The sequence below is a fragment of the Marmota monax genome, unplaced genomic scaffold, assembly GCF_021218885.2.
Source record: "Marmota monax isolate L192 unplaced genomic scaffold, Marmota_monax_Labrador192_F-V1.1 WCK01_AAM20220418_F8-fsc00014, whole genome shotgun sequence".
NCBI classification, from domain to species: domain Eukaryota; kingdom Metazoa; phylum Chordata; class Mammalia; order Rodentia; family Sciuridae; genus Marmota; species Marmota monax.
This window is the reverse complement of record NW_026695222.1, coordinates 17,552,439-17,576,842: the sequence shown is the minus strand read 5'-3', so window position 1 is coordinate 17,576,842 and position 24,404 is coordinate 17,552,439. Positions and strand designations below refer to the sequence as shown.

General features: G+C 38.8%; 1 protein-coding gene across 6 annotated transcripts in view; it reads left to right on the top strand.

Moving 5' to 3' along the window:
- Window positions 1–23,639, top strand: part of Mroh8 (maestro heat like repeat family member 8) — a 63,137-nt gene extending 39,498 nt beyond the window's left edge. The window contains exons 14-24 of one of the 6 annotated variants that reach the window (XM_046433229.2): window positions 6,869–7,059; window positions 8,445–8,582; window positions 8,863–8,977; window positions 9,266–9,406; window positions 10,458–10,622; window positions 11,321–11,476; window positions 13,657–13,779; window positions 15,193–15,292; window positions 15,539–15,604; window positions 20,187–20,343; window positions 23,455–23,639. In XM_046433229.2, coding sequence (XP_046289185.1) covers window positions 6,869–7,059; window positions 8,445–8,582; window positions 8,863–8,977; window positions 9,266–9,406; window positions 10,458–10,622; window positions 11,321–11,476; window positions 13,657–13,779; window positions 15,193–15,292; window positions 15,539–15,604; window positions 20,187–20,335 — 1,344 coding nt within the window. In that variant the 3' untranslated portion in view covers window positions 20,336–20,343; window positions 23,455–23,639. The other 5 variants (XM_046433230.2, XM_046433231.2, XM_046433233.2 and 2 more) reach the window with 5 other exon arrangements.
- Window positions 23,640–24,404: the final 765 nt, after the last annotated feature.

Below are 24,404 nucleotides of genomic sequence, written 5' to 3'. Positions count from 1 at the left end.
GATCTAAATTATCATTATGACTTTTTGCTTTCATAATTCAACATTTGTAATCTGCTATTGTCTTTTCTTTTATTTTCTCTCTTCTTATGGACTTATGCCTTTTTAAAAATTCCTATATGTCATTTTAGTATAGTATTAGAAGTTATAATCAGTCAATAAAATTATATATATGTACATATATATTAATATGATCATATTACACACACTGTTTGATGACTTTTAAAAAAAATTAACAATGTATGAACTACTCCTATCCTTTTCTGACTGGATAGCCATTTTTTCTTTTTTATTTTTTTTATTGGTGCATTATAGTTGTACATAATGATGGGATTTGTTGTCAGATATTTGAACATGATTATAAAATAACAATATAATTTGGCTGATATCATTCTCCAGTGTTTCCCCTTTCCTTCCCTTTCTCCCTTCCCCTGGTTCCCATCCTCTACTCTATAGATTAACTTTCATGAGACCCCCTTCCTTCCACCTTTCTTTTCCTTTTTCTTCTCTAGCTTCCACTAGAAAATGTATGACCCTTGACCTTTTGAGTATGGTTTATTTCACTTAACACGATGGTCTCTAGTTTCATCCGTTTTCCTGCAAATGTCATATTTTTATTTTTCTTTATGGATGAATAGATAAATGTCTGCTAAGTCCATTTGATTTCTAATATCTTTCAGGTCCAAAGAGTCTTTCCTGAGTTTATGTTTGAATAACCTATATATTGGTGAGAGATGTGTGTTGAAATGATTCAGTATTATTGTACTGGGATTTATCTGAGTTTTAATTTATGTAATTAGGTGCACCAATGTTTGGGGCATCAATATTTACTATCATTTTATCTTCTTGTTGGATTGTTCTCTTTATCAGTATGAAATGACCTTTGTCTCTCTGATTATTTTTGTTTGGAAGTCTGCTTTGTTTGATATGGGAGTAGCTACTCCTGCATGTTTTCTGGCCTCATTATTGCATGGTATATAAATTTCCATCCTTTTACTTTCAACTTGTGTGACTGCCTTTGCTTGTAAAGTGAGTCTCTTGCAAACAGCATATAGTTGGGTCTTGTTTTTCAATCCATTCTACCAGCCCTATGTCTTTTTTTTTTAATATTTTATTTTTTAGTTATCGGCGGACACAACATCTTTGTTTGTATGTGGTGCTGAGGATCGAACCCGGGCCGCACGCATGCCAGGCGAGCGCGCTACCGCTTGAGCCACATCCCCAGCCCCAGCCCTATGTCTTTTAATTGGAGAATTGAGACCGTGTATATTCATTATTATTATAGAGAGAGGTTTACTAATTCCTGTCACTTTAATTTATTTCTTTTCTTTTCTTTTTTTTTAGAGAGAGAGAGAGAGAGAAATTTTAATATTTATTTTTTAGTTTTCGGCGGACACAACATCTTTGTTTGTACGTGGTGCTGAGGATCGAACCCGGGCAGCACGCATGCCAAGCGAGCTCGCTACCGCTTGAGCCACATCCCCAGCCCACTTTAATTTATTTCTAATATCTAATTTGGTCATGTTTCTCATTTGCTTAGCTACTCTTCAAATGAAATTTTTAAACTCTGGGATGTTTTCAATTTCTTCTGCATGGAGTACTCAAGTAGTGTTGGCTTATTAGTCATGAATTCTTTTAGTTTCTGCTTATCTTAGAAGGTTTTTATTTCCACTTCGATTTTTTAAAAATTTTTTTAAGTTGTTGATACCTTTATTTTATTTATACCTTTATTTTATTTATTTATATGTGGTACTGAGCATTGAACCCAGTGCTTCATGCATGCTAGGCAAGCGCTCTACTACTGAGCCACACCCCAGCCCCTCCACTTTGAATTCTGAAGGATAATTTTCCTGAATGTAGCAATCTTGGTTGACAGTTATTTTCTTTCCAAACTTGGAACACATCATTCCAAGCCCTCCTGGCTTTCAAAGTTTGTGCTGAGAAATTAGAAGTAGTTCTTATTGGCTTGCCTCAAAAATGGGACCTGATGTTTTTCTCTTGAGGCTTTTAAAATTCTATTCTTGTTCTGTATATTAGGCATTTTAATTATAGTGTGTCATGGAGAGGTTCTTTTTTATCTTCTCTGTTTGGATCCTCAGTGCTTCCTTTATCTGGATGTCCATCTCATTCTCAAGGTTGGAAATTTTTCTGTTATTATTTACCTAAAGAGGTTATCCATTTCATTAGCCTGTATCTTATGACCCTCTTCAATTCCAATGATTCTTTTTAAAAAAAAATATTTATTTTTCAATTGTAGTTGTACCTTTATTTTATTTATTTGTTTATTTTTATGTGGTACTGAGGATCGGGCCCAGGGCCTCACATGTACTAGACAAGCACTGTTTCACTGAGCCACAACCCCAGCCCCTCCAATGATTCTTTTTTTTCTTAATATTTATTTTTAGATGTAATTGAACACATGTCTTTATTTTATTTATTTATTTTTATGTGGTGCTGAGGCTCGAACCCAGGGCCTTGCACGTGCTAGGCAAGCGCTCTACTGCTGAGCCACAACCCCAGCCTCCCTCCAATGATTCTTTTTTTTTTTTTTCCTCCAACGATTCTTAACTTTGGTTTCTTAATGTCCCAGAGTTCTTGCATATTCTGATCATGATTACATATTTTCTATTCTTTAATAATGTCTGAATGTTCAAGGCCAGCCACTTTGTCTTCAAGCTCCGAGATTCTCTTCTCAGTATGGTCTACTCTATTAGAGAGACTTTCAACTGAACATTCTGTTTATTGTGTCTTTCATTTCCAAAATTTGTTTGGCTCCTCTTCAATATTTCTAGCTCTTTATTAAATTTCTCATTTATTTCCTGTACTGATTTCCTTAATTCATTCAGTTGTTTTCCTGTGTCCTCTTGTAATTCATTGATCATTTTTATAATCATTCTTTTGAATTCTTTATCTGCTATTTCATCCACTTCAATATCTTTGGGTCAGTTGCTGGTGAATTATGAACTTTAGGAGATATAATGTCACCTTGTTTTTTAATTTTTTTCATATTTCTTGTATTCCTGTGTTGAGTTTTATGCGTCTGTTAGAATGGATTTCTCTTCCAATCTATGCATGGGACCCTTCATCGTAGGTGTGGTATCCACAACCTTTGATTTAATTCTGTCTGTTTTTGCTGTAGGAGTAGAGGTCCATTAGGGGACTTGGGGGCCCAGGTGCTACTTGAGGGCCCATTCCTACTTGGGGCGCAGTAGTTTTTTGTATTAAAGTATAGCTGAAGTTTGAGTGTGGCTAATTTATGTGTAGAGCAAGGTGCACTGTCTTTTGACTGAGTTTAGTTCAGCAGCAAAGTCTGTATCTTTTAAACTTGTAGTGTCCCGGTAACTTCCCAGCACCACACAGACTAAAGGGAAACAAACAATAGCAACAACCAATGCAGACAAATACAGCATTAAAATAAATACTTGGTACCTCTCTGACATCTACCACACTAATTACTACAAAACCAGGAATGGTGGAGTCAGCAGTTGCCAATAGTAAAAGTAATAAATAATCATGAACTAGATCTGGCATTAAAGTAAACAGCAGGTGCCAACCGTATCATTTACGGCAGTATTTAATTGCAACAACCTGAATGTCAGATGGAGTTTTGCAACAACCTGAATGGTCAGATGGAGTTCTATAAACCAAATAGTTCTAAAAGATGGTAAAAATACAGTTCCTTAAGAGAAAATAAAATGTGATAGGAAAGTATAAGAAAGTTTAGGATATTCAAAATGTGAACAGAGAGCCGGGCATGGTGGCGCATGCCTATAATTTTGGCGGCTAGGGAGACTAAGGCAGGAGGATCACGAGTTCAAAGCCAGCCTCAGCAAAAGTGAGGTGCTAAGCAACTCAGTGAGTTGAAACACAAAATAGGGCTGGGCATGTGCCCCTGAGTTTAATCCCTAGTACCAAAAAAAAAAAAGAGAGAGAGAGAGAATGCAGAAGAGATGCAGCAAGTGATGATTATAAAGGAGGAGGGAAAAAATAACAAAAATGAAGTAAAAAGAGAGAGAAAGAGAGAACAAGAGAATTTGTCTGTTAGTGGGAGAAAAAGAAGATAAAAACAAAAATAAACCAAAAACCCTAGCCTTCAAAAGACAAGGCAAAGAAAGATAACTAATGTAAAAAAAATGAGGAAAAAAAGCAGCATATATGTGTATGTATATATGTCTATAAAACACTCAGCACAGCAAGAACACCCAGAAAAGATTCTTTTTTAAAAATATTTTTTAGTTTTCAATGGAGCTTTATTTATTGATATGTGGTGCTGAGAATCGAACCCAGTGCCTCACACATGCTAGGCAAGCGCTCTACCACTGAGCCACAATCCCAGCCCCCAGAAAAGATTCTTAATGAAATATTAAAGAATCATCTCCACTGAGGTGGTCAAAACCATCAACAAGAATGACTGGTCACGGCCTGTGCCCAACTATCTTTCTCTGTTTCTTCTTGGGCTATGTGCCGAGAAAGAAAGAATAAGGGCTGGGGGGTTGTTAACCTCTTCCTCTTTTTGTGTTGCTCACCAAGCTGCCAGTTGGATTGGCCTAAAACTGAAGCTCTCAGCTTCCCTTCTCACCAGGATAAGGTAGGACGGCATGTTGATTGGAGTTTTGTCTGCACAGACTAGATCCATGCACTCCCAGGGCAGGGCTGCTGCTCAGTTCTTTGAGGGAAGTTCTGGTGACTGGGGCTTATCAAGCCCTAAGAGCTTTGTTGGGTGGTATCTGCTCTGGAGAGATTAGATGAATACACCCCTAGGGCCAGGCAGAGGCCTATCTCCGCAGGGAGTCAGGATCTTGGCAACCTCCCAAGAATTCTACTTGTGGAGCAAGGAAACCAGTCTTCTATCAGCTTTGCTGCTGCTGAGTGTTTACCCACCTGTTCACCCAACCCTCTTCAGCTGGTTATGTGAGCTGCCAGACTAACAGGGAAAGAAGTTCAACTCCCCTTCGTTTTCTGACTTGGATCCACCTAGGTACAGTCTTCTTTGAGCCTCTTTCACTCATGTTCTGCTGTACACACCCTAGACCACACTGTATGCTCTTGCTGGGGCAGTATGACAATACTTGCTGTAATCTCCTGGGCTCCCACAGCAGCAAGCTGAAGTGTGGCCTCCTCGGGATGACTTCTGCTTCAGCTCTCTGCTCGCCAGTTGAGAAATACAGATTACCTGTCAAACACCAGTTCACTGTGCAACCTCTGGATCAGCTAAGTTCAAGCTGCTTTTCTTTTTCCATACCAGGTCTGTGCTTTGTGTTTCTGTCTGTAATCCCTCCCCTCCGTGGGGAACCAGTGTACTACTGCTACTGCTGCTGCTGCCACAGCCAACTTGGCTCCAATGTACTCTTTCTGGTTCTTTGTTCAAGACACCCGAATTTCTGAGTCTCTAAGACACTATGACTGTCCAATATTGAATTTTAGTGACATCTCTCTTTCACCCACCTTGCTGAGCAACTGTACTCCTGCTGCTTGTGTCCCAAGCTTTGGAGCAATAGGAAATGCAGCCTTTCTCTAATTCGCCATCTTGAATCTCCTGGATAGCTATTTGTTTTTAAATAACTTTTTGTAAGATAGATTTTAAAAGGTATAGAATCTTCTCATTGTTGTTTTTTGTGAAAAAAGAAATTTTTTTTTGAGATGTGGTCTCATTATGTTGCCTGGAAAGCCCTGATCTACCTGCTCCAACCTCTTGAGTGCTGGGACTGTAGGCACAAGCCTAGCTCAAAATCATTCTTAATTATCAAATTATTAGTGAACATTTTGATAATTTTCACACTTTTGCCATTAAAACAATGCTACAGAAAACTTAATTGTGTGCACATAAATAATGTCATATATATTCAATATTTTTTTAAGAGAGAGAGAGAGAACTTTTAATATTTATTTTTTAGTTTTCGGCGGACACAACATCCTTGTTTGTATGTGGTGCTGAGGTTCGAACCCGGGCCACAGGCATGCCAGGCGAGCACACTACCGCTTGAGCCAAATCCCCAGCCCTCAATATTTTCTTAAGATGAAGGCCAGTAGAGGGGAATTCTAGGTCAAAGGTGGGCATGGAGCTGCTACCTGTATTCCTAGCTGGTCCTCCCGAGCACTGTCCTTCCTCCAGGTGGCATGAGGATGCCTGTTTCACCTCGCACCACACTGAGCATTGCCAGTCTTGTCGTTGTTTTCTCACTGTTAGGTGAGAAAGGAACATGTTTTAATAATTTTGTTTTTGGCAGGTTAAATGTATGTTTTTAAATGGCTGTTTTTACTTCATTTGTGACTTGTCTGTTCATGTCCTAGACACCAGTGCTTCTCAGAATTAATATGACACAAACCACAGTCACCAGGGATTTTATGAAAAATAGATACAGAGGGTCTTGGGTGGGGCCTGAGAGTCTCCATGTCTAATCAGCTCCCAGGTGATGCTCCGTGGCCTGGACATTGAGTAACAAGCCTGTGTAGTTTTTCTTACTGGAAAGAGCATTTTATATATTAATAACACATTGAAATCAATACTTTCTTGGGCTATTTGTCATCTAGCCTTATGATAAATTTTGCCCTGGTTTTTTATCTGTATGTAATCAAGTATGGGAATTGTTTCCTTCATACTTCTGGATTTCAAGTCTCTTTACTCCCTGGTGACTTTGAATGACCCCTTTCCTCACTGCCATGTCCATACACTGATTACCGCTACCAGGAGGATGGTAGGTCCAGAAACCATATTCTGTAGAAAGAGGGATGTCACGAAAATTCAATATTGGACAGTCGTAGTGTCTTAGAAACTCAGAAATTCAGGACTCTTGAACAAACAGAAACAAAGCAAAAACGAGGAGTGGGGCTTGCAGGTGCTCAGCTCTGCTCTGTGCCTTTTTTACCACAGGCAACGTGTGCCCTTTATGAGGTGTTCATGGGAAACAGGCTTCGAGCAGCTATGCTCCGACTCTTTCCTCAGCTTCTCATGACACTGCTCATCCAGATCCACCACAGCATTGGCCTCACCATGTCTGATGTCAACATCCCAAGTGGCCTGTACTCAGAACAGGAAGTGTCGACAGAGGTCACACCTTTGTGGTACAGTCCATTATAATTTCATTATCAAGCACTGGGTGCTGTGGTGGACATGAGGATAGCCAAGATGTGGTCCCAACTGTGAGGGAGCAAACAGCAGCCATCATGAGACAGGGATGAAGTGCCCAGGAGCTGTTCTGGGCGTTCATTGGTTGTCCTTAGTTTTCCTGGAACCAGGGTACTTTTGGTTATGTGAGTCCACATGCCCTTAAAAATTGTAGCCTTTTGCTGATAAATCGAGTAGAAACAGAGACAAACAAAACAGCTTGAACTTACCTCCAAACCTGTACTGACCCAGTGAAACAACTCCTTGTTTCTGCTTTATTGCATAGAGAGATAGTTTTAGTTCCCCTTTAGGGTCTCAGTAGAGATTTCTTAGTGTTGCTGTGGGACATGAATTTCTTTCAGAGAATGTGCCATAATGTGAAATCTGTAAGATCACTTAGTCAGTTGATCCAAGTTCTTGTTCTCATTCATCCATTTAACCCAGAGCAACTCCACTGTTCTCTGCCTCAGCTTCCTTGTCTGTATGTGGTGTCGGGCAAAGTCGTCTCTCTGAGGACCCTTCCAGCTTTGAGATTCTCTGATGCCCAGTCCAGGATACCAGTTCAATGAATAGTTTTTGTTTTGTTTTGTTTTGTTTAAGCAGTGAGGATAAATGTTATGGGGTATAAATTTTATCTCAATAAAGATTTTTTAAAATATTTAATTTTTATTTGTAGTTGGACACAATACCTTTATTTTTATGTGGTGCTGAGGATCGAATCCAGGGCCTTGCACATGCTAGGCGAGCACTCTACCGTTGAGCCACAACCCCAGCCCATCAATAAAGATTTTTTAGCACCCCAGATCATTTGTTTTATCATAGATTTCCTTCCAAACTCCTGGGGAAACAAAATCTACTTAGATTTCTTTTTCGTTTTCTTTTGTGGTGCTAGGGATTGAACCCAGGGCCTTGTGCATGTGAAGCAAGCACTCTATCAATTGAGCTATATCCCCAGCCCTAGTTAGATTTCTTTATGCAAGAATTGTCTTTTGGTTTATCTTGTTTTTCTTCTATTTTTATTGGTACATTATAATTATACATAATAGTGGGGTTTGTTATAATACATTTATACATGCAGATAACATGATTTGGTCAACTTCATTCCTTAGTATCTCCCCTCTCTCTCCCATCCTCCCTTCCCCTGGGCCCCTTCCTCTACTCCAGAGAATTTGTTTGAAGCCCTTTCAAGTTGTTAGAGAATTGAGAGTCTTTGGGCAATCTAGCAGAGGGAGAAGTAGGGTCCAGCAACTCTGCAGGCATGGCCCTCCCCAGTGAGAACAGAGTGACTGTGTGCTTACAGATTGGCAGGACCTGTTCTAGTCACTGTTTTTGTTTGACTTAGCTTTGCCATTCGGGCTACAAAGTCTCTCCTCCTCAGAACATTGTGCTGGCAGGAATTCCACATCATGGAAAAGAATAAAGGATGGACTCTTCTGGAAGAAAAAGATCGCCATCTTCAGGGAATATCACTCCTTGCCAAGTACGGCTCCCTTGGGGTGTGCACACACCCTCCTGCTCTAAGTCAGCATTGCTTTAGTTGTTGTATTCCCTTTAGTTTCCACAGTAACTAAGGCTGGACAACCTGCTCATAAGTCTAGGCAATGTCTAGACTGTCAGGCATATTTTTCAGAGATCCTGGTCCTGCCATAGCCTCCTGTATACCTTAGCTGGGCAACAAGTCCAGGGGGCCCCGCTCTGAGAAAATGCCCTTGGTGTGGGGGCATGTTGGAGGGTCATCCTGTTGGTGTTGTGTTTTGCAGTACATTGCTGGAAAGAAACCAACTCCTCGCACATAAAGTCATGTACCTGTTAGTGCCTTTTCTAAACCGAGGGAATGATAAGCATAAACTCACATCTGCAGGCTTTTTTGTGGAGGTAAGTCTCATTCCCTGGTGCTGAGTTCAGGAAGCTATAAAGCAGCAATGCCTGCCTTCCTAGGCTACACCCAAATTTTTCAGATTCAAGCCTATTGAAATGGGTCCCTGCACTTTAATTATTGGGTAAACCTTATATATCTGCAACATAAGCATCACCCTATAGTGTGTGTGCTGTATCGTAGAGATTTCAAAGTAAAACATATATTTTGGAGTTGGTGGGAAGGTAGCTTATTTTATAAAAAAGGCTTCAAGGTCATTTATTTGGCTGATTTTGGGGTTCTTTCAGCTTCTCCAGAGTCCTGTGGCCAGGAGACTGCCTAGTAAATATTCTACAGCCCGCTTGAAGGACTGGCTGAATCATGAAAATGAGGCCTTTAGAATTCTTGCCTTGAGGGGACTGTACAATCTCATCAGACACCAGGAGATGGTAGGAAGACCCCAGATCGCTGATTATTAAGTCATAAATAGAATACCCCCAAAGAGATACCCAAAGAACTGAAAACAACTTAAGAAGAAACTTGGGAAGCCTTGGGACAGGAGCAGGTGGAGAAGATCCTTCCCCTAGCACAACCTTTTTTACATTTGAATTTTATACCTAGGAAATAGTCTAGTACTTACTATTAGAAAAGCAGCTAAATATCTTAAAGGCCAAGTCACATATATTGATAATATGTGAAACCTGCAGTTTGTGTGGAGTTATACTCATTATTATCACACCATAGACAATATTCACATGGCCCTTATGCCTTGTACCATGTTGCGCAGTGAAATAACTTGGGATAGGCCTTTGATCTACTGCCAAGATGCCTGTCATCTAAGACAGATCACTGACATTCCTGTTGGAAGAGATCTCATTTTCCATAGGCCTCACTAGAAAACTAGGCCTCGCTCAGAAGAGTTGACTAACTCAGGAGGCTTTAATTTTGTCTCTCGAGTTCTATTCTTTTATTTAAAAGCATATGTATATATCTAAAGCAAAAATGTCAGTGGTTAATAATGCTTATTTTGGTTGATTAGATGCATTAGTATTTATTGTTTTATTCTACTTATTTTTTAAATATATATGTTTTAAAATTGAGACTGCTTCCTTTTAAGAATTTCAAAAAAGTAGACTCTCAATTAAGAATGGGAAGATCCTCAATAAATTCTGCTGAATTCCTGCCAAGGAATCTTTCAGACTGTTTGGAGACCTTCTGCACCGTGCCCTGAGCTAACATTCCACTTTCTCTCAGTGTTGGGAGAGCTCTCAACAGGCCAGGGCCATGACTCTGGACCTCCCTCACCTAGTCCTACTTCTGTCCTGTGAGGCAGCTCACTACCGCTCCACCACCTCTTATGCATCTCAGGCCTGCTAGTACTGAGACGCGCCATCATGCTCCCTTTACATGAATACTGAGTGAAGTTGAGAGCCCTCTCCCTTTGGTACCAGATGGCATGCCACCAGGAGAGGTGGTGATGTTCTCCCTTTGGACACACAGAGGGAAGACATCAAGAGCCTGTTGCCATGCATTCTAGACAGCTTATATGAAACCGATGAAAAGATTGTTTTGTTAGCCATTCAGATTCTCCTGAAGCTCGTCAGGACAATGGATTTTACTACGCTGGCTGCCATGATGAGGACACTGTTTTCCTTATTTGGTGATGTAAGATAATAAGAGAGGAGGGACTTTCCCTAGGCGGGAGGGTAATTGCCATAACAGAGAGTAGAAATTGGGATAGTAATAAGTATGTTCTATTTTATATAGAACTTTTTACTTTCAGAGCACTTTTCAAATCTTTCAAGACCCTTCCAGGTAACCCATGATGTGGTAGGGTGGTGTTAATGTTAATTTTTCAGATTAAAAAAAATTGAGACATAAAAGCTTGCCAAGGTATTATCTTGCTTTGTGGGATGGAGAAAGAGTTTAACATTGTCTTTGCTTTCAAGGAATAACAGGACTTAGTCAAGATGATGGACTGTAGTCGTGTCCTTGTCTCAAATGCCAACAATTTTCCAAAATGAAATATATGGAGCACATTGACCAGCATCATTGGGACAGTAAAATATGCCAAGGCTGGGATTTTGAATATAAGTAAAATAGCTTGTGTGAATGGTTAATACCAGTATCAGACATAAGCTTTGACAAAAGCAGGTAGGACTGTGCCTCCTTCCCACTTGTGGAGTGAGAGGACAAGACAGACTGCAAACAGCAGTTCTGGCTTGCTCCATATGTATTGCCTCCAGCTGCACTGCGGCTAAACAGCCCCTGTTAAGACTGGCATTTCAACCCACCTGCAGTTTTTATAAGCTGAGCATCAACATGTTCATCAAGTTGCATCCTTCTGGCTGTTTCCTTCATAGGTGAGACCTGATGTTCATTGTTTCTCCATGACCCTCTTCGGAGCCGCCATAAAGTCTGTAAAGCACACAGATAAGAAGGGTGTGGAGAACCAGGTCCTGGACAGCTTGGTCCCACTTCTTCTGTATTCTCAGGATGAAAATGATGCAATAGCTGAGGTAATACCTGTTGTCAACTTCCTTGAGTCCCAAGGAACTCTAAATTCACAGCCAACTCTGCAAAAAAGGATTCATGTCTTTTGAGAGCCAGGGACTTTGCAGTATCATCTTTGTTCTCCATTTTCTCTGATACAGTGCTACATTCAATTATTTTGCCTAAGTGAATTGTGTGAAACTTTTACTCCTATTTTTTATGTAGTAAATTGCGGCCCTCTGGGGGAAAGAATGATATGTTAGCCCTCACTGTAGCCTCACACCAGTTTTCAGCCTAGCAACAAGCCCTAAACATAATGCCCAAATCAATAGACTCTTTTTTTTTTAATGACAATGATAATATTCTGTCATCTTTCTTTTTTTCACTTCAAGAACTGCTTCATTATTAAGACAAATAACTTGGTTGGGGTTAGGTCAGTGAGAGTAGCCTTGCCAATCTGGAGAAGCCAATATTTCCCCTAAATCTCCTGAGAGTATTTGCCATAAAAATTGTGGTTTTCCATGTAAGCCATCCTCTTAATTGGGTGGTGGGTGGGAAGTTAAAATGTTATTCTCTTTAGTTCTGTCACAACATCAGAAGCCTGTCCAGTCTATGGTGCTAACTATGACCACCAGTTGCAGCATCCCAGGGAGTTGTATCTAGACCACAAGTATTCTGGAAGAATCCTGGGGCTGTCTCCTCTGTAGGCTCCCCTTTACAGAAATGGAAGTCAAGGTTGCAGGTTCAAAAACAGATGTGAGATTGTGGGCCCTAGCACCTTGGTATGGGGAAAGGTTTACAGTTGTATAATCAAAATATGAAACGCTTCAAACCCCAAAAAGCAGTGAAGCAGAACTTGCCAACCAGGTGACACGGAGTATGGCCTGGGAAGTTTACAGCTCTTATCAATACCACACCCTGCCCTGCCAGACCTTGGCAGTTAGGTTTAGTGGGCTTATTTCCCTTCAGACATTGGATAACTTCTAGCCATTCTCCAAAGCTCCTCAGTCTAAGCAGAGGGGAAGATGTCTAACATAAATCAGGTTATGAGTCACTGGCACAGAGATCATAATAAGCACCCATACAGCAACCTCCATGCTAAAAATAAAACAGGAATAAATTATATATCTTTCCCTAACTGAATTCCCTCAAAAGTGTGATCTTAAATTTGTTATCATTCCTGTTAATATTGTTCATGTTTTAAAACTGTATATGTTGTATCATTCTCTGTATCTTTCAGCATTTTGTTTAACATTGTATTTATGAGATTTACCCATGTTGTAAAACTCTAGATAATTTATTTTCACAGCTGTATGAATTTCCATCAGATGAGTAACCTACAACTTATCCCCTTCTTCTATTCCATGCCATTTAGACATGAAATTTTTCAGATTTTCATTATTACAGCACCACAATGAGCATTCTTGAATATCTTTCCTTATACACATGTGTGAGAATTTCTTAAAGGCATAACCTAGAGGAGGGTATCTGGATATCTTTGGTTTACTAGATTTTTACAAAGCACTAAACAAAGCAGCTAAACTACCTTGAACTATTAAGATGAGCTCTGTTGCATTTGTGAAGATAAAAAGGTGCCATCTGGGTCCACTGAACTAATTTTTTATTCCCATCTATCCCCATAGGAATTTTTATGCCCAAATATCTAGTGGGCCTGGGATAAAATACTTGCTTGGAGACTCATCAGAGATGTTGTATGGTCCCTGGGCAGCATTTGGAGAGCAATGAACTAGCGAAGAGGCCCACTAGCTAAATCAGTACTTTAGTTTCTTCCAAATCAGAGATGCCCCAAGCTGGCACAAAGTCAAGAGTTACACTTCCCCATGTAGAGTAACAGAAAAATGACTTAGGTGTAGTCAGTAGGGTTGGGGTTTCTGTCTCTATAGAGCATGGTAATTGAGAATCCCTGTGGAATTTCAAGTCTGGGTAGCATGCCCAAAACCAGTGATTTCTGCATCTTCCCCTCAACTCTGAGGTTTTATGGATCCTCTCAGGGACTCTGGGGAAGTTGGAGGAGGAGAACAGCATTTTGGTTCCTTGGCACCCCTCCTCTCACTCCACACAGGGAAATCCTGAGTTTATCAGCTTTTCTCATTGAACTTTGGTGTCTGTTTTATCAAAGAAAGATTACCTCAGCTTAAAAAAAAAAAAGTTTGGAAATTCTGATCTATGATCATCTTTTTCACAGGAGAGCCAGCGAGTCTTAACCATCTGTGCTCATTTCCTGAAGTGGAAGTTGCCCCAGGAAGTGTACTGCAGAGACCCCTTGTACATCAGACCTACTGAAGCCGGAAAAATCTGCAGATTCTTCGTATGTGAGAAATAATGGCTTTGTCACCTCTTCAACATGTCAACATACCTAGTTTTCCTGACATGGTTTTTATTGGTAGAATGTGGCATTCAGGAAACATGGCTCACCACTTTTCATGCCACCACATGAATCTCTGAAATGTTTTAAACTGTAGATCTATTTTTCTATAGTTTTCTCCCAACTGAGTCAAATTCACTTCCTCTTACCAACCTTCTTCACAAATTAGACTGGTGAACTCTTAGAAGCCCACTAACCTGGGTCTGGGGTTATAAGGTCAGGCTGATAGTTTTGTTCAGAAAACTCCACATGGGCTGAATTGAAGTGGAGTTATATATTCCCCTTACAGCTGTCTCTCACCCTTCCCTGGATATGGTAGGTCATCTTATTCCCCATGAAAGCATGTTTAGGGGACCCCCCCAACCAACGGTTGCCATGCAGTGTAGCTGTGGGCATGATGGCAGAATGCCATTGGCTATGGCACTGGGCCCAGATGGCACCTTCTCCCTCACAGATTCAACAGAGTTCATCACAGGAGCAGGCTAGAACCAGCAAAGTTCTGGAGGCCCATTCTTGGTTTTCTAGAAACTGATTGTAAACTACCTGGATTCTACTACAAAGTCCCTGGGACTGACTATTCCTAGAAATCTTCCATAGGTCTAACCTGTTTAGGACCAGGAGTGGTCTCCTCTGCTCAGGCCGGCAGGGTAGGAACCCCCAAGAACCCTTGTGCAGGCTTTCCACTGGAGATTCTCTCTGACCTGCAGTCAAACCTATAGCTTGATGCACTAATGATAGTATTTGACTACAAATTGTTCATGTTAAATCATAAGCTCTATGAGAACAAATTCCTGTCCTCAGCCTGTCTCTCAGGTGCCTGTCCTTGTCAGAGATCCACTGAAAGATACATCCATTCAAAACACATCCAGTGTGCAACAAGCCATGGAAAAGCCAAGGTTTAAAACCCAGTTGGGAGTCTGCAAGCTAGTAAGGGAGATGAAACCTGCAGAAATTAATAGAAACTCAAAGTGGAAAATGACTTGTGCCAAGAAAGGAGCATCTGCAAAATGCTCAGAGCAGCATAAGGTCAGGCAGGTAAGCGGTCAGGGAAAAGGTGAAGGAGAAGCTTAGAAAACAGAATCCAGGGAAGCTAGGATGGCTTTAAAGGCATCACAGCATGATACACAGCATGAGTTGGGATGGGCAAGAGATTTTCAGAGGATTTAGCTTTGTATAGGGGCTTGTTACCATGGCATACCTTCGTAATCACTGATAGTGTTCACTAGTTATATCAAGCACTCTTGTACTCTGCCTCTGTATCTGATATAGTCCCTTACCCTGCAAACTCTGGTGATACTGATCAAAATAGTGCTGCTACTTCACTGCTTTGTACTCTTATTTTTCCCCCTAACTTAGGGAATAAAATGCAGGGGGAAAATTAACATCTTAGCCCAAACTCTGATGTACTCCAAGAATACAAAACTTCCCATCAGAAGAGCAGCAGTCGTGTTTGTAGGTACAAAGAAAATTCTTTCATTTCTATAGTCATCCTGTATTTTGCTAAATTGTGTTGTTGTGCATCCCCATTTTTTAAGATGGCCTTGAAAATATTTCTAGGAGAAAGGAGCTATGTTACGTATATATAAATATCATACACTTGGAAGTCCGGTTTTTAGAATTTATTTAATTATCAAAAGGCCAATTCTGCCAGCTGCCCGGATGTTTTAATGATAATAACTCACTGACTCTATCCTTTGTTTAGGGCTTTTGTCAAAATACATGGATCAAAATGAGCTCAGTATAAAGGGCACTGACTGGATACAGAATGGTAAGTGATAACACTCCTTGGATTTGGGATGCACCCATATTTTGGAAGGTATCTGAGGCCATGACTGTGGGCAGGCAAAGCTGAGACTGTGGCATCCAAGGATCCTGACAAAGCCATTGGTGACCTCAGCTGAATGACAGTCTCATCCTAGTCCAATTCCCCTTTTAGGGAAAGACATGACCCTATTTGTCTGGAAACCAGCTTTAATTAACATCTTGGGGTCAGTTCCTAAATTTTTCTGCCAGGAACTAAAACATTACCTAGAAATACAATCTTAGTAAATCTTATGATACCTCACAAATACTAGAGATGATTTCAGCACTATTATCTATAAGCAGTTGTCCTGTAAGGTGTGGGACTTGGCAGTAGAGATGTTTTATAGTCATATAAGGCAACTGTCTGCAAATGCTTTTGGAATTTTCAATGAGTGAAAATTTTCTGTAATTGTACTGATCTGCAGATTTAGTACTCTAAGAATTATTTATTGCCACTTAAGAAGTAGTTCTATAATTAGAAAATGCCAGGAAATGCTGTCTCACAATCCAGAATTATCTTCTTGAAAACCAAATTAAAACCCTGAACATTTCACTACTTTTAAAATAAAAACATATAAGTAGCTAAATGTGGTGACACACCTGTGATGCTAGCAACTTGGAAAGTTGAGGCAGAAAGATCACAAGTTTGAGGCTAACCTCAGCAATTTAGTAAGACCCTCAGCAACTTAAGAGGGATCTCATAATGTGCATATATATATATATGTATAAAATATATATGTGTGTGTGTATTTATATTTTAAAACTGCTCGAGACTAAAGTCTGTTTAAGAAAATCATGCCACTCTTCTCTAAGATTTCCTATTTCTTCATAGATATCAGAAAGAAGGAAGAAAAGAACCATGCAGATTATTCTATGGGATAGGATTCTACATGGCTAATTCTATCTGTTTAAAAGAAAATTATTTCTAATCTAACATTGGGGAACCAAAGTTCCCTTTCCATTCAAAAGTTAGTTATATAGAAGATTTAGAGTATGTATATAAAGTTATGTGCATATATAATAGGATAAATCATATGAAATTGTCAAATTGTAGGTCAAAAAAGAGTCTCATATCAGCAATCTCATGTGACTTAGCCTAATGAAACAACCTCACACATTCCTCCTTCCCTTGTAGTGGCTTCTCTGCCAAATAGGCTATTTGACAGGACATGGTGGCTTGCAGCTGTCATCCTAACTATTCAGGAGGCTGAGACAAGAGATGCCCTGGAGCCTGTAACATAGCAAGACCCCAATCTCAACAAAACAAATTAAAGGAAAAAATGCAGTATTCTGATAGTCGTGTGTGTGTGTGTGTGTGTGTGTTGCTTAGGATTGAACCCAGGGCTTGTTTTAATATATATTTTTAATTGTAGGTGAACATAATACCTTTATTTTACTTTTTATGCTGAGGATCGAACCCAGTGCCTCACATATGCTAGGCGAGCACTCTACCACTGAGCCACAACCCCAGCACCCTCCCATAATAGTCTTTTAAAAATAAACTTATGTTATTTACCATTGGTAATTTTAAAGCTAAATTTAAACAGAAAAAAGGCAACAACAATTTAAATATCAATTTAAACTGATTTATGACAAATTAAGTTTCAATTATTTAGTTCAAAAGTTGATGTCTGAATTTAAAAAAAAAATTTAAATTGATGTCTGCTCTTTATGTATTCTTTTGAACATGTAGACACAAATCTAAGTGCAAAATATTGCATGTATACTTTTTATTATTATTTATTTTATTATTATTTATTTTTATGTGGTGCTAAGGATCGAACCCAGTGCCTCTCACATACTACGCAAGTATTCTACCACTGAGTTATAACCCTAGCCCTAAGTGCAAACTCTTTAAGAAACTTAAAAAAAAAAAAAAGTGAAATCTTCCATTTTGGAAATAAACATGACAAATTTATTTATTTAATTATTTATTTTTTTAAAGAGAGAGAGAGAGAGAATTTTATTATTTATTTTTTAGTTTTCGGCGGACACAACATCTTTATTTATTTTTTTATGTGGTGCTGAGGATCAAACCCAGGCCACATGCATGCCAGGCAAGCACGCTACCGCTTGAGCCACATCTCCAGCCCATAAACATGACAAATTTAAAGGCTAAAATTCTACTTAAGACATAAAAACTCCAAACCATAAAGAGGATGTAGATTTTTATTTATTTTTATATTTTTTACTTTTTAGTACCAGGGATTGAACCCAAGGGCACTTAACTGAGCCACATGCCTAATCCTTTTTGTTTTTTATTTTGAGACAGAGTCTTACTAGGTTGCCTAGAGTTTCAATAAGTTGCTGAGACTGGCCTCAAACCTACTATCCTCTGCCCCAGCCTCCCAAGTTGCTGGGATTACAGGCATGCACCACAGCACCCTGCTAGGACTTTGCATTTGCATAGAGAATTAGATATTAATAAGGATACTGTGGGCACAGTGGGATACACCCACGGTGGTACACATGTATTCCAGTGACTTGGAAGGCTGAGCAGGAGGATCTCAAATTCAAGACTGCCTGGGAAATTTCAAAATAAAAATTAAATGGGCTGGGGAGGTATCTCAGTGGTAAATCACCCTTGGGTTCAGTCCCTAGTACTGTAAGAAAACCTCTCACTCTCTCTCTTTTTTATTTTTAAGTAGATATAAAAGATCAAGGGGCTGGGGTTATGGCTCAGTGATAGAGCTCTCACCTAGCATACATGAGGCATGATCCTTGGCACCACATAATAATAAAATAAAGGTAATGGTGTCTACCTACAACTAAAAAACAAATATTAAAAAATAGACTGATCCACAAAATAGAAGATTATATTTGTCCACATATTTTTTGCTAGTTTGTTTGTAATACTGGGGATTGAACCTAAGCGCTCACTACCACTGAGCTGCAGCCCCAGCCCTTTCTATTTATCTTGAGACAAGAGTTTCCCTAAGTTGCAGGGGCTGGCCTTGAACTTGATCCCCCTGCCTCAGCCTCCCAAGACTCTGGGAGTACAGGTATGCACCACTGCATCTGGCTACATAAAGAATTTTAAAAGTAACTTTAAAAAAAAAAGAAACAGACAAAACTGAAAGGCAAATAACAATATAAAGATAAATACTTATGATAAAGAAACAAATCTGTACCTTCACAAAAGTAACAAACAAAATGAACAAGCAGTTCATAGAGGAATCACAAATGCCCAATACATAAAAAATATTTGCTAATACTAGTAATCAGAAGTTTGTAAATAAAATGAGGTGTCCATATATGCTTTTCTGTCAGTAATACTCAAAATTGATGTATTAAAGGACACTGATATTTATTATACACTATGCTTGTATGAACATAAATTGTTCAACTTTTTAAAATGAATTTTGGCAGTACATATGAAAATCTTTTAAAATAAGCATATACTTTGATTTATCAATCCTACTTCTAGGACTTATGAAAATAAATAATTAGGGCTGAGGTTATAGCTCAGTGGTAGAGCACTTGGTTCGATCTTCAGAACCACATAAAAATAAGTAAATAAAGATATTGTTTCCCACTATAACTAAAAAAAATTTTAAAAATAATAATTACAGGAATGTCCATTTCAGTGTTATTTAGAATAATAAATAGGAAACATTTTAGACTGGAAAAGATTGGGAATAAGTGAATTCATAGCATGCCCACATTGTAGAATCATATATAGCTAAGAAAAACATTACACAAGAATTTTTAAATGACTCAGATAAATTATGATGAGATATTTTTAAATAAGAATCAATTACAGGAGCCAGGGTTGTGGCTCAGTGGTAGAGTGCTTGCCTAGCATGCGTGAAGTACTGGGTTCAATCCTGGCACCACATAAAATAAACAAATAAAATAAAGGTATTGTGTCCATCTACAACTAAAAAAAATATTAAAAAAAGAATCAATTACAGGGTTATATGGTTTCATTTGAACAAAAAATAAAAACATACATATATAAATAAATGCCTAGAAAAAAGACCAGAAAGATAAATACTGAAGTAATAGTGGTTAGCTCTAGGTGGCAGGATTATGGGTAACTTTTATTTTCTTCTAGTGCTTACATGTATTGTCACATATATTTTCTACACAATGAACTTATATTTCTTTTGCAATAAGAAAGTATAAAAATAAAAATTTAAGAAAATATTTAAAAAGGACACCAGGCTCTGGGTTTGATCCCTGGCACCACGAGGGAGAGAGAGACAGACAGAGAAGAGAGAAGGGAATAATGGTATAAGTTACATTCAGGACACAGCAACTTAGAGGTTCACATTAGACATGGTTTGGAAGGTCCAGATGAATTGACTTTAGGTGTACTACTTAGAATGTGATTATTTCAGAGGAGTAAACTATGCAGCAACTCAGAACTAGTAGGTTTTGTAGGTCTGATTCTAAATCAGAATCCATCCACCAACCTAAAAACTTTCAGTGTCTTAGAGAAAGTTGGCCTCTGGACACAGAGGCTGTTCTATATTTAGAGCCCAGCTCCTTTCCAGAAACCTCAAAGGACTTTCAGGTCCACCCTTGATTCTCTTGCCATTTAGATCTGAGAGAGATGCTACATGACCCTGAGCCTTCTCTGCGCATCATCGTCTCCCAGGCTCTGTTCCGAGTCCAGAAGGCAATGGCTGAACCAGAACCCGAGCCGTCAGTTTGCTGGTTGAGGAAGCTCATGGGCTGTCTCCCTACCTAGAAATGCAGGTAAAAGCCAATCCTTTCAGAAGCCATTCCAGCAACTAACACACACCCGCCCCCCCACACCATTTTTCCAGACTTGAACATGAAGCTACCTCCACCCATTTAATTACCTCTGGCATGTTTTTTTTTTTTTTCTGTCAAAACCTTTAAGTAATTAGAGAATATGCATTCCTAATTTCTTTTTTTTTTAATTTTTTAATTTTCATTTTATTTTTATGAGTTGCTGAAGATTGAACCCAGGGTCTCACATGTACGAGGCAAGTGCTCACTGAGCCACAATCCCAGCCCCTGCAGTCCTAATTTCAATTATGCAGTTCTTGATTTAAATTTTCAGATACAGTGAAAAACATAGTAAGTTTTTAAGGCATGTCAGAACATTCATAAAGTTCCAGTCTTAATAAATGGGTCTAGAAACATTTCAAGAGATTCTAGCTGGGCACAGTGGTGCACACCTCTAATCCCAGCAACTTGGGAGGCTGAGGCAGGAGGATGGCAAGTTTAAAGCCAGCCTCAGCAATTTAGTGAGGCCCTAAGTGACTCAGGGAGGCCTTGTCTCTAAATAAAATACAAAAAAAGATCTGGGGATGTGACTCAGTGGTTAAGCATCCCTGGGTTCAATCCCCAGTACTAAAAAAATAAAAAATAGAAATCCCAGGGCCTGGGGTATAGCCAGTGGAAGAGTGTATATATGAGTATGTGGGAGGTCCTCAAGTCAATCCCCAATACGAAAAAAATTCAATGTTGCACTGTTAGTATTGTTGGCTCTTTTGTCAAGGCTACTTAATTGTCAACAATCTTAATACCAGTCCACTTTTGTAGTTTCCTATTTAATAATGTATTTTTATAGAGTCCCTATGGACTTTTATAAAGTTCCTTTTATAAAGTCCCCTTTTCTCCTTCCTATTTCTCTAAATTCTTCAAGCAAGCCAGGTGTTGTGGTGAACACCTATAATTCCAGCTACTCAAAAGACTAAAGCAGGGGTATCACAAGTTTAAGGCTAGCCTGGGCAATATAGAAAGACCCTATCTCCGAAAAATTTAAAAAGGGCTGGGAATGTATCTCTGTGATAGAGTACTGTTGAGTTCAAACCCCCAAATGGCCCTCTAAAATAGAACAAAACAGAGCTGGGGATGTGGCTTAGTGATTTAAGTGCCCCTGGGTTTAATCCCTGGTACCAAAAAAATAAATAATTTCAAAACAAAAACTTAAAGCAATAAAAACTTTTTGAAAGCTATAATGCTAAACCTATGCCAATTCCACTTTTCTTCCCTCTCTTTCCCATTTTCCTTATTTTCTCTCCTACAACTACTGTCAGATCCTCAAATAACTCTCGGATAGAAACTTGTTGAGTACCCACTGCCTTCTGAAAAGCATAGAAGAAATTTTTCTTGTAAGCAAAAAAAAAAAAAAAAATGAATAACATTTGTAAACAAAAATTTTCTAAGAAAATAATTAGTTTGTGTTGGGTGAATACCTTGATAAGCTGCATGTGGAAGGGTAGAAAATCCCTAAGGGGCATGCTAGACTAATTAGAAAGTTGCTCTAATTCCCAGGCTCTTGTTTGGTTTAGGAACATAACAAAGAGCCAGAGCTGACCTGTCTAGGGCAAAGGAAAGGCCTCTTGGATGTGGAGTGGAAAAGAGAAAGGAAATGGAATGATTGGCAGATGAAGAAGAGGCACCAAAATAGTGAACTGCATTGCTTTTGTTGTACAGTGGGAAGCATGGATCCTTATTCATCTGTCCACCACCTTCCACCCCATCCCTCTGCCAGGGCATCTTGAGGAACAAATTTTTCCATGATTCATACTGAGATAAGTTTTGAGGGATGTGACAGTGTACCAAGTGTGGCTTCAAGGGGATCACTGCCCAAAAGGTCTTCGAATGTGGGGCCAGCAGGTGCTTTGAACTAAAATGAAAACCTTAGTTGCTTTTTTTTAAAAAAATTATTTTTAGTTGTTGATGTACTTTTATTTTTTATTTATTTACATGTAGTGCTGAGGAACGAACCAAGTGCCTCACACATGCTAGGCAAGTGCTTTGCCACTGAGCCACAATCTCCACCTTAACCCTAGTTGCTTTTGATGGATTAAATCTTGATCCTCAAGCAGAACCAGAAGTACACCTTGAGAATGGCCACTAGATGATAAACGTCAAAGCAGAGAGCACATTTCAGTGCATAAGCCCCTTGCCATAATCTCCTTGGTCTCATTACATGTAACCAATTCTTCACTTTTGAACTAGTCCATTTTCTGTATTATCCAATAAAAATGAATAACATTTTATTGAGTGCTTATAATGAGCCTAACTCTAAGTACTTTATATGATTAGCTCTTTTAGTCCTTGTAATCTCTTCATCTATTATTATCTCCATTTTGCAGATGGAGAAGCTATGGAACCAAACATGAAAGTGACTTGGCCAAGGTTACACAACTAATAAATGGCAAAGCCAGGATCCAAAGCCAAGTAGTCTGGCTCCAAAGCTCCCTTCCTTGACTGGTCTCCTCTACTTTTCTTCAATCTGTCCTTTCCCTTGAACAGGAAGAAATGCAGATCTGCTCTAGAACTAATATATTGCTGAGCTCATGGTGTAAACGAACTCATGTAATCAAACAAATATTGTAAAGTAGTAGTATCAAATTCATCAAATGCAAAGGTTGAACACTTTTTACCTAAAAGCTAGTATACTTTATTTTTTAATTGGATAGAATATACATCCTACTCTGTAAAAAAAAAAAAAAGTGGAGTTAGAGCAAAAGTGGTGATTATTTTTTAACATTTTCTGAATCTTTGGTTTTTTGAACTATTCCAGTCTCACAGTAGAGACAGACCTCTTGTGAAAGGAGCATATTGTCTTTTGATTTTTTTACTGAAAAACAAAGGAAGAATTTCATTTATCAAATCCAAAACAAAAGGGGTGTATGCTTTCAGAGTCTGGGTTTAAGATGCAGTTGACTCTAGTGATGTGAGAGACTGAATAACAAATCCTTTCTCTTTGCTCGTATTTATGCCCGAGTCCCTTTTTATTTTCTGAGTAATACCACCAACAGGGAGTAGGAAGCACAATAAGGCTTATTCTACTTTATTTATGCTTTATTATGTTAAAATTCACAGAGAGAAGCATCACAGAGGACTGCTCTTTACTGAACTACCTCAGCAATTGGGAAGGCCTGAGAAGTACCTAATAGTAATTATCAATGCTATTTAATCCAAAGAGCTCTAATATTTTTATATAAGGCTCTCCTCAAAAACAGGTTTATGTTTCTATGAATTTTTAAAAATATACAAAACAAAAATTTCTGGACATTTTATTTTGCTATGTTGAAATAAAAGTTCAATATAATACAAATGTCATTTTGGTTTAATCTTTATGACACACTATTTTATTGTTCATTATCTATTACTGACATCTGTCTATTATTTTTAGATTCTCACTTTTTTATGTTGTTTTGCTTCTTTCCCTTATACTTAAATATCTATTTTATAAAAAAATTATTTTTCCCTCTTATTGTAGGTTTAAACTATCATGTAAATAAAAGATGGGGTTGGAGAAGGAGCAATTCAGGCACCAGAGATAGCAAGTAAAACCACACTAGATAAAATTGTAAAATAGTTGAATCTTTGCCCCTTCCAGCTTCCCTGCCTTCCTTTTCCCAAATTCTTGCTTCCATGCTCCTTTTCCTGTCCCTCCCTCTCAGGAAAAGATGTAAAAAACTGGTTATGTGTAAATGATTAATAATCACAGCCTAATGAAGTCACACTTCTAGAGATTTTTGCTTTTAAACAGGTAGAATCGAAGGCTTGAAGCTCTACTCAAAATTTAAAGTATGGGCTGGAGTTGTGCCTCAGCCGTAGAGCACATGTGAGGCCCTGGGTTCGATCCTCAGCACCACATATAAATAAATAAAATAAAGGTATTGTGTCCAACTACAGCTAAAAAATAAATATTTTTAAAAAATTTAAAGTATTACTGAGCAGAACAGAGAAGTAGGGTCTGAGACAAGAGGGATTGGAATGGAAACTTTCTGTCATCCCTGGAAGCTTATCACATTTGCTTTTTCTAC